The sequence below is a fragment of the Helianthus annuus genome, chromosome 11, assembly GCF_002127325.2.
Source record: "Helianthus annuus cultivar XRQ/B chromosome 11, HanXRQr2.0-SUNRISE, whole genome shotgun sequence".
Taxonomy (NCBI): domain Eukaryota; kingdom Viridiplantae; phylum Streptophyta; class Magnoliopsida; order Asterales; family Asteraceae; genus Helianthus; species Helianthus annuus.
In genome coordinates this window covers 175,147,357-175,157,750 of record NC_035443.2, presented here as the reverse complement: position 1 = coordinate 175,157,750, position 10,394 = coordinate 175,147,357, and the positions used below count along the sequence as shown (strand labels likewise).

At 37.0% G+C, this 10,394-nt stretch overlaps 2 protein-coding genes and 2 non-coding genes across 4 annotated transcripts; 2 read left to right on the top strand and 2 right to left on the bottom strand.

Moving 5' to 3' along the window:
- Positions 1-2,222: 2,222 nt before the first annotated feature.
- Positions 2,223-4,106, top strand: LOC110888833 (protein VAPYRIN). The gene has a single exon (XM_022136336.2). It carries the CDS (start codon positions 2,377-2,379, stop codon positions 3,988-3,990), a length of 1,614 nt encoding a protein of 537 aa, XP_021992028.1. The 5' UTR covers positions 2,223-2,376; the 3' UTR covers positions 3,991-4,106.
- An 834-nt stretch (positions 4,107-4,940) lies between these two features.
- TRNAE-CUC lies at positions 4,941-5,013 on the bottom strand. Its single transcript has one exon. It is a non-coding gene; the product is annotated as a tRNA-Glu (tRNA).
- Positions 5,014-6,635: 1,622 nt separating this feature from the next.
- Positions 6,636-7,370, top strand: LOC110887354 (major allergen Pru ar 1). The gene is made up of 2 exons (XM_035980106.1): positions 6,636-6,819; positions 6,973-7,370. Exons 1-2 carry the CDS (start codon positions 6,636-6,638, stop codon positions 7,257-7,259), a joined length of 471 nt encoding a protein of 156 aa, XP_035835999.1. The 3' UTR covers positions 7,260-7,370.
- Positions 7,371-8,130: 760 nt separating this feature from the next.
- TRNAE-CUC lies at positions 8,131-8,203 on the bottom strand. Its single transcript has one exon. It is a non-coding gene; the product is annotated as a tRNA-Glu (tRNA).
- Positions 8,204-10,394: the final 2,191 nt, after the last annotated feature.

Here is a 10,394-nt window from a genome sequence, read left to right as displayed (position 1 = left end):
TATCAATCACATCATTATCTATTATCTATTATCTATTATCTAAACACAACAAATACAAGAGTCCACGGCAATAGTGTCTCCAATTGATTGGAGGAAAGGGGTGACAAGGGGCATAGTGTCAGGCACCTGTCTGGCACTTCCTTATCGGTCCAATTAATTTTTTATTTTATCCCCGTTTTAAAATTATGATTTTGTCGTCTGTTCAAAATTACGTTTTTCCCCCAGTTATAAATATATTTACTCTTTTGCCCTCAGCTCAAAATTACGATTCTGCCCTCGCTAGAAAAAAAACACGATTTAACCCTCCGCCAAAATTACGGTTTTGCCCGAGTTCAAAATAAAAATATGTTTTCCCCTACCTAAAAATTACGATTTTACACCAATTTATTATTTTACACCCACTTTAAAAATAAACACGATTTTAAACCCCCCCCCCCCCTAAAAATAAACATATGCTTTTGCCTACCGCTCAAAATTACGATTTTACCCTCATTTTAAAAAATACGTTTTCGCCCCAGTTCAAAATAAAAATATGGTTTTCCTTCAAAATTATGATTTTAACCCCCACTTAAAAATAAATTTACCTTTTTGCTTCCACCTAAAAATTTCAATTTTACCTGCAGTTCGATTTACCATTTTGCCCCATTTAAATTTACCAGTTTTGCCACTAGTTTTTTCCCCTTAAAATTACGATTTTGCCATCAGTTCAAAATTATGTTTTTACCCCCACATAAAAATAAATTTACGCTTTTGCTTCTAGCTAAAAATTCCAAATTTGCCATCGTTTCAAATTTATGATTTTGCCCCGTTTAAATTTACAGTTTTGCCGTTAGTTTTTTTTTTTTCTCACAACCAAGTTACGATTTTGCCCTCAACTTAAATTTACGTTTTCTCCATCGTTTTTGTTTGTTTTCCTGGTTACATTACAATTTTGCCCCCAGTGAAAATTACAGTCATGCCGGCAGCTGCCTGCGACTCCCTCATTAGTCCATTTAATTTACGATTTTATCATTGAATGAAAAATATGATTTCGCCCTCAGTTCAAAATTACCTTTTTCCCACCGTTTTAGTTTTTTTTAGCAAAACTATAAAACTTTTTCTTAATTGGTTGACTCCGTTTAATATTTTTCGGTGTCAATGAGCTGCATAACACTCGCTCATTAGTCCTGAAAAATTACAGTTTTGCTCTAAGCAGAAAATTACGGTCTTATCATCGTTTTGGTTTTTTTTTCCTAACAAAATTATCGTAGTGTTTTTTTAATTGATTGAGAATTATTCGGCCATCGCCCCACAACGCAGGCGGGACAACTACTAGTTTTAACAAATAATAATTATTATAAAAATTGATTAAAATATTAACATTTTTCTCATCCTATTGTTCTTCATAACACTTTTATACTACGTTAATCGTTTGTTTTAAAGAGACAACAATATTTATGTCCTCTTTTGCCATGTAGAAAGCAATAAAGTATTAAAGTAATATATTAAAATTGATAAAATTTAGAAATTATGACCTCTACTTTTTAATAGTACAAAACTAGTCCCCTTGTTGGGAATATCAAATGCACATTTTGGACTACTATTGAAACAACACAATGCATAATGACAATTGTCAAAAAAAGAATATTAGCAACATAACCAAGGTTTTAACCTATTTCTTGATCCCACCTTTGTCACTTTGTTTGACTTTCAATTTCACAAATCTTCAACAATCACCTATCATTTTTGTCATAAAATTAAAGAATACAATATCTTTAAGAGTTTCATGTAACTTATTAACAATATGTTTAAAACATTTTCTAACAAAAACAAAATAAAGAAAATTATAAACTAAGATAATATGTTATATGTACTAACCAAAGTATTAATTTCGAACGAATTGTTGGCTAAAATAGAACTTTTCATCTGCAGGGTCATAGTTTATCTTCCCTAGTTGTAATCTTAGTCAGTTAAAATCTTCATCGTATATATTTCGCTGGTCAGAAGATCAACGGTCTATATTTAGACAATAAAAAGATTAGAATTTGGTTAAGTTACATAAAAATAAAATGTTTCATTTTCAGAACCGAAGGAATATAAAGATTGTGATGTGTATTTTGTCTAGAATAAAAAGTTTTTGCATAGTACAAAGGGGATACAACACAATAATGAAAGTGACACGTAGAGAAAAGGTACCAATAATACAACAATTCAACATTGTTATTAACACCACCACCATTTGGAAGTCCCTAGTGAGGCCGGCACTCTTTTAGCCTTCTTATTTACATACGTACGGATCCACATTAGTTCATAAATCTTGCTTCTTTATTCGGTTTTCGACTCGAACAAAAAAAACCGCAACAAAGCCAACCCATACGAGCATCTTAAGGGAAGATCATGGACCGGTTGATAAGCTTAGAGCCATCTAATGTTGTTGCAATACGACTCGAACAAGGTCAAAAGTGTTACGGTCGACTCACTTTGAGAAACGTTATGTACACAATGCCGGTAGCTTTCCGGTTGCAACCAATGAACAAGGCCCGGTACACCATTCGACCACAATCCGGGATCATATCCCCGCTAACAACGGTTATCGTAGAGATCACCTACGACTTCCCTCCAAATTCAAGTCTCCACGGGTCGTTTCCATATTGTGATGACTCGTTTTTGTTACATAGTGTGGTGGTTCCTGGAGCCGCGGTTAAAAACCCATCATCGACCCATGATTCGGTCCCTATTGATTGGTTTACTACAAGAAAGAAGCAAGTGTTTGTTGATAGTGGTATTAGGGTCATGTTTGTGGGCTCGATGGTAATAACTAGACTTGTCAAGAATGGGCCCATGGATGAAATAAGGGACGTGTTAGAAAAGAGTGACCCGAGTTGGAAAACCGTTGACTCGGTTGATGAAGAAGGTCAAACGTTACTTCACTTGGCGATCTCACAAGGCCGACCTGACCTAGTCCAAGTGCTACTCGAGTTTGAGCCAGATGTTGAGGCTAGGAGTCCGTCAGGAACAAGTCCACTTGAGGATGCAGCAGCCTCAGGTGATAGCTTGATTGTTGAGCTATTACTAGCTCATCAAGCTAACACTGAGAGGTCTGAGTCATCCACATGGGGCCCACTCCACCTTGCTACTGGTGGAGGCCATGTGGATGTCCTGAAGCTCCTTTTACTAAAAGGAGCTAACGTGAATGCGGTCACAAAAGATGGGAACACCGCTTTACACCTCGCGGTGAAGGAGCGTAGACGAGACTGTGCTCGACTACTGCTGACCGCCGAAGCAAACCCTAATGTAGCAAATTTCGCCCACAACGAGACTCCATTGCATATAGCGTCGGCTCACGGGGACGAAAACATTGTCAAGCTTCTATTACTTAAAGGAGCAAACAAAAACATTCGCAACCGATCAGGAAAAACCGCTTTCGACTTGGCAAAGGAGCACGGACACGCAAGGCTCTTTGACGCACTCGGGCTAGGCGACCGGTTATGTCTAGCTGCGAGAAAAGGCGAAGTGAGAACCGTCAATAGGGTCCTTGACGTTGGAGCCGCTATTAACGGGCAAGACCAACACGGATGGACCGCTTTGCACCGAGCCTCGTTCAAGGGCTACACGGACGTGGTTCGGCTCTTGATCGAGAAGGGTGTCAATCTAGACGCACGCGATGGAGACGGGTACACCGCGTTGCATTGCGCGGTCGAATCGGGCAATGTAGATGTTCTTGAGTTGCTAGTGAAGAAAGGTGCGGATGTAAAAGCAAGAACCAACAAAGGTGTGACCGCAATGCAAATAGCGGATTCTTTAAATTATGTGGGAATTGTAAGAATACTTACAAATGGAGGTGCAAATATGGATGAAATCAAAAAATTTGGTAAACATTCACCACCAGCATTTGTGAATAAAACGGGTTGGAGATCCGACAAGGATACGGGTTTGAAAAAGAAGACTAGACGGGTCAAAGCATTTAGTGGTGGTTTTGAACGGTCTAGTTCACCTTTGGCTATGTTTTAGTTAATCTTAATTAAATTTATGATTAAGTAAATCCAATTCATAGTTAATGCTAGTAGTTCGTTCTTGTAATCTTGTATTATTAGTCATAAAAATAAAAATACATACCGAATTCTAAATGAATAGGCTCTTGTCTGACTTTTAATGTTTCACTATTTATTGTATGTCATACACAATATGTTATATTATATCATATCATAAAATAGGACCATTCAACGCTAAAGTATTTGAAGAAGTTAATCTTGAATTAGGGAGATAAATATCAAGATGGGTTATTTATAATTATGGTGAATTATTTGTTTTGTCTTGTATAATTAAATTAGAGATAATTGTTGGTTTATCTAGTTAATATTTTATAATTTAAAATAGAGTTTGAGTCGTGTTAGGATTAAAACAAGTTTAGTATAAATAGATGATTAGGGTTATTGTATTTATGTGCTTTCAATGATAAATAAAAGAGTCGAATGAGTTTGTTCATCCGGTATTTTTGTGTTCGATCGAAGGGCCTGATTTCCAACACTATTTATATGGAAAACCATTACCTAAGTATTAGGGTTGTGTTAACAACGATATTAGGGACACACCGGTTGTAAATAAAAGAGTCGAACGAGTTTGTTCATCCGGTATTTTTGTATTTGATCGAAGGGCCTGATTTCCAACACTATCTACGTGGAAAACCATTACCTAAGTATTAGGGTTGTGTTAATACCGGTCCTAACACACCGGTTGACATGACACTTATGCCATATGTCAAGTGACGCAATTATTGACATATCGGTTGGAGAGGTACAATCGTATAAATACCTCTTATGTATTCGGTTTCTATTTATCGACATTTCTTGTTGTTTACCTCCATTTTCTCTTCTTTATCATTTCTACGCATTTATATTAGTAGACTGAACTTAAACGTAGAGGTGATTAAATATATATAAATGTCAGGCAAAAATTATATATTCCGTTGCCGGGACTTGAACCCGGGTCTCTCGGGTGAGAGCCGAGTATCCTAACCAACTAGACTACAACGGAAGATGCTTAAACGTTGTAAATAAATAATCTTAAACGATAGGTTAAAGATCATTTTGTTGAAATAAATATACTATCAATGTTGGATTAAAAAAGAGGTTGAAAGGTTATTGCATGTTGAATACCATTATACAACAAACATATCCAGTGAATTTAAAAGATAATAAAAATAACTTACCCAATATGTTAAGAAAATTTACTCCAATTTAGGGCTGTAAACGAACTGAACGAACACGAACAAGGCTATGTTCGTGTTCGTTCGTTAAGGATATTAACATGTTCGCGAACTGTTCATGAACGCATACCAAACATAAGTTTGTGTTCGTGTTCGTTCGTTAAGCAAATTCAGTTGTTCACGAACAGTTCGTGAACACTGGTCTCGAACACAAACGAATGAAAGCAAATAAAAACGAACGCAAACGAACATTTAACTTGAAAATAAAACGTAAAAACATTGTTATCCTTAAACATTTGATATAATTATCCCCAAAAATGTCTTAGAATGTCCAAATTTTATCTAACTTAGAAAAAAATATGGTTTCAAGTTTTCAATATGTTTAGATAAAAGGTTTATTATTTATTGGTTTTTTAATATAAACAAACGAACATGAACGAATGTAACCGAACATGTTATCGAACGTTCACGAACACAGTTGAACGAACGAGACTTGTGTTCGTGTTCGTTCGCTAAGCTAACCGAACGAAATTTTTTGTTCGTGTTCGTTCGTTAAGCCAATCGAACGAACATAAACGAACTTCCAACCGAACGGTTCACGAACTGTTCGCTGAACGTTCGGTTCGTTTACAGCCCTACTCCAATTCCTAAATTCTTTTAGGATTTGGAAAGTATTCGATCATCCTGCAGCAACTATAAAGAGGGGTCCGATGCAAACCACTACCATTGAAGACGATGTTAGGAGTATTTTCAAACGGGCAAAATAAATATAATTCGGGCTGAGTCTTAGAAAAAGAGATAAAAAAAAATTGCATGGTGATATCTTGTTCCAAATAAGAACAAGATGAAACATTTAATCAGTTTATTGGTTAAATATCTTGGTTATCAATTCTATAATATATGGAAGAGTTCACATCCATACATTCACATCGTGTGACCATGTTGGTGTCCACCAGAAAGGTCACAAATTATCTATATAAAGAAGCTATTGACCGCGAGGTTCTGCCACCGTAGTTTACGCAATATAAGTCTGAACAAGACATACTTAATCACAAATGCTTGATTCGATACTTGTACGCAAGACCGAATAATAGAGGCACTTACATACAAGTACACATTAAAAGCCAATAAAATGGATATATGATAATAATTATAAAAATATTAAAATTAAAACCAAAATAAATTGTTGAGACATATGCTCATTTTTGTTTGATTTAAATGGTTCATTGTGCTTAAGTCCATTTCAGATGTGGACAAGAGATAGAATGTGTACAATAATCATTTCAAAATCTCATTTCAAAATCTAACCAAACGTTGTTCCAGTTTGAACCTATAAATACAAGCATCATCAACCAACCTTCTTCATCGAAAAAAAAAAAAAAAAAAAAAAAAAAAAAAAACTCTCAAACTAACCGATTAAACATCGTTTTAGCCTTGAAAATTTGGAATCATGGGTGTCTTGACATATACCGATGAGCACACTTCACCTGTCCCCCCGGCCAGAATTTTCAAGGCCTCAATTCTCGACTCACATACTTTAATGCCAAAACTCTTGCCAGATGCTATTAAAAGCATCGAATTTATCAAAGGTGATGGTGGGGCCGGAAGCATTAAGCAAATAAACTTTTCCAGAGGTAAAGTAATATTTATCCCGCTTAACTAACATTGTCATATGGTCCGTACCTAAATTACCACATTCACAAGTTGATTGGTCAAAGTTGTCACCTGGGCCTCTCAAGTACTAATTTCCTGTGTATTTTCTTGTTTAATTCAATTCTTGTATGTAGGTTTCGCGAAGCACCAAATAGATGAAGTCGATGAGAAGGCATTTACTTACAAGTACACTTTGATAGAAGGAAACGGTATATCAGACAAGATTGAAAAGGTATCTTATGATATTAAGTTTGAGGGTTCACCCGATGGTGGGAGCATCGCAAACATGACGACAACTATTTACACACATGGTGATTTTGAGATCAAGGAAGAAGAACTAAAGGCGGGCAAAGAAAAGGTTTTGGGGCTTTACAAGGTTGTGGAAGCCTACCTCCTCAAAAACCCTGATGCATATGTTTAAAGATTCTCATATTGACATTGTACCCATGTTTCCTGCTTTTATTTTTTGTTTTCTTTGAATAAAGTCCATATCATCAATAAAGTTTGACTCAAAAACTTAATCTTGAAAGTTGAAAGCTCTTAACACATTCTGAACTAATCTAACAAAAAAGTAAATTTGGCCAATAAGAAAATGGTATACATATCACTGTGGTGAATTAGTGATCACTGAACACTATATATAAAAGAGTCCGTTTTGAAAATTGAAATGAACTCTTCATGTTGTGTTGTGATACTTCATCATCTGACCGTCCCGGTGAGCGTGAAGATCTGAACTTAAATATGGTTCAGTGCATTCCAGAATAGAGATTCTAAGCTCATTATTTGACACTTAGTTAACTAGTTAAACTGTAATGCATGTGCGAGACACAGCTGTTGAACAAAGATGAGGGTAGTTCACATGCAATGAGCCAATGAAATCAGACTTATCAACAAATTTTGTATTGAAAGGCGTATCCTGTATTGTTGTTTTCTTATAGTTTGATCCTTATCCCACGATAACTTTGTAGTACGAGGCTTTCTCGTCGATCCATGTAATATTGTGGCACAAAAACAGCTCAAGATGATGAGCAAAAGCAAGTAAACCTTCAACGACCGGTTGCAACTCTCAACTCTATTACAAACTGTTTAGATAAATGGGTTTCATATATGGTGTCTAGATCTATATGAATGATGGATATGTGTTTGACAGTTAAGTTCCAGTGTGGGTTGGTGGCGCAGTTGGCTAGCGCGTAGGTCTCATAGCAAAAGAGTGATCCTGAGGTCGAGAGTTCGAGCCTCTCTCACCCCAAATTTTTTTTTAATTATGTTGTGAGCCAAAAATAAAAAAAGAATTCCGTTGCCGGGACTTGAACCCGGGTCTCTCGGGTGAGAGCCGAGTATCCTAACCAACTAGACTACAACGGAAGATATGTTAGCAAATTGATTATAAATAAATAATTAAGTTTTCATTTGATGTTAAAATGATTATATGCGTTTAATATTTATAGGAAATAAAATTAAAAAATGATGTATATATGTTATCCAATAATATGTGAAGAATGTTTACTTTTGTTTTATCTTTATTGGGTCAAACCGTAAAACTCATAACAGAAACGAGTCAAACAGGTTTTAAGTTAAGGGTAAATTACAGTTTTCGTCCTTTATGTTAAGGGTAATATGGATGAAATAAAAAATTTGGTAAATATTCACACCACAAGCATTTGTGAATAAAACGGGTCTGAGATCCGATAAGGATACTGGTTTGAAAAAGAAGAGTACACGGGTCAAAGCATTTAGTGGTGGTTTTGAACGGTCTAGTTCACCTTTGGCTATGTTTTAGTTAAGGGTAAATTACAGTTTTTGTCCTTTATGTTTATCTTGAATTGCAATAGATACCTTTTTAACTTCGATAATTAAAGTCACAATATTTTATGTATAAAACCAATTACGCCCCACGTCCTTTAGTGTTAACCAAATTAAAATTTTCAATTAAGTCATATCAGGTGATTATCATGTAAGGGCATTTATGTCTTTTTACACCCAAATAAAAACCATTTTTTAACTACAGATCAACACATCCTGCATTTGCCCTAACCCATTTAAACTTCAGATGAACCTTCATCAAAATTTGGTATTTTAGATGATTTAAATTGGTTAGTTTAGGGAATGGAGATAGGTTAAATGCATGGAAACAATGAAATGCTAGAGATTTGCAGATGAGGACTAAAATCACCATGAGGATAACTGATGACGGGGGTAGCCCAAGACCAAAAATAAATGACTTCAATACATGAATACCCAAAAGGCAAAATAGTTCAAAGGTTAAAAACCTGGGGAGTTGAGATAAAACAATATGGGAACAGTAAAAGGTCACGTCTCTGGATTGCTTCACCAACTCACAAGCCGCAAAAGCAACGCAGGTCCACAGAGCACACTCTTTTATCCGCGGGTCAAATGGCTTCAACCACCGAAAGGGTAAGTCCCCCACTGCAAGCATGTTCACTAGTCAAACACATTCCTCTTTGAGTGATGTCTTCTCCTATAAATTAGACACTTCATTTACTAAGCAGGACATTCGGATCAGCTCTGATTCTTGGATAATCTCTGATCATTGCTCTCGAGTACTTGCTTCATGCGAGTCACTTGCTTTCACATTCAACATACACATTCCTTTTACTCAAACATCCGAATCTGAACACACTTCAGAGGAGGATCTTTAGCAAACAACAAAAACAATCTAGTGAACCTCTCTCCACGTCTTGCAAACGTGGGGGGACCCCACGACCTGCGTTAGGCAAAGTTGAACCCTTCAACCCTTTTGCCTAACCAGCCCAGCTACTATCCTTGGTCTATTATTTGTTGCATCAACAAGTTGGCGCCCACCGTGGGGCTATGCCACTATTTTCCTTCAAAAGACCTAGTAGTGTAGCTCCATTACCTTGAAATTACCATGTCGGAAAGTGGATCCCCGGGAGAAGTGAATCAGGTTCCAAATGCCTATACCCCAGGTACTAGCCAAACTCATGTGGCTATACCAACTTCCTTTTCGACTCCGGGAAGCACTCTCGAGTTCCTCACTTTCAACACTCCAACTCCATCAAGGGATGAGGCAGGTCCCAGTAGTCTTCCTCCAAATCCTAACCCATATTTATCCGCAAGGCCAAATCCTACAGCATATCCTCTCTTTTCCTCCCAACCTGCCACCAATGGTGCTCCTTTGGGCCATGAGCTGACCCTTGACCAGCTCCTACAGTCCCTAGTGACGAGTATTCCACCCTCAACAACAAATTCATGGGAACAGGCCTTGTCAGTGCTCCCTTTGGCACGAAGTGCCGTTATGAGCACTCCCTTGGGAGTTAACTGCTCAGTTGCACCTGGAAGCCTTCAAGGCTTCAACCTTATGCCCCAGATGATGACCCAGATGACGGCCAGCTTCCCGTGGCAGCACTTCATTAATCAGGTGCTGACCACCTAAGGGAACAGCAACAACACGGGTGCAAGGGTTGAAGAAGATTTGGCCAAGCCTTGTAAGCCAAGTAACCTCTCATGCTTTTCGCAGCAAATAGCCGATTATAATTTTCAAACAAAGATTAAGATGCCATCCCACATCAAAACA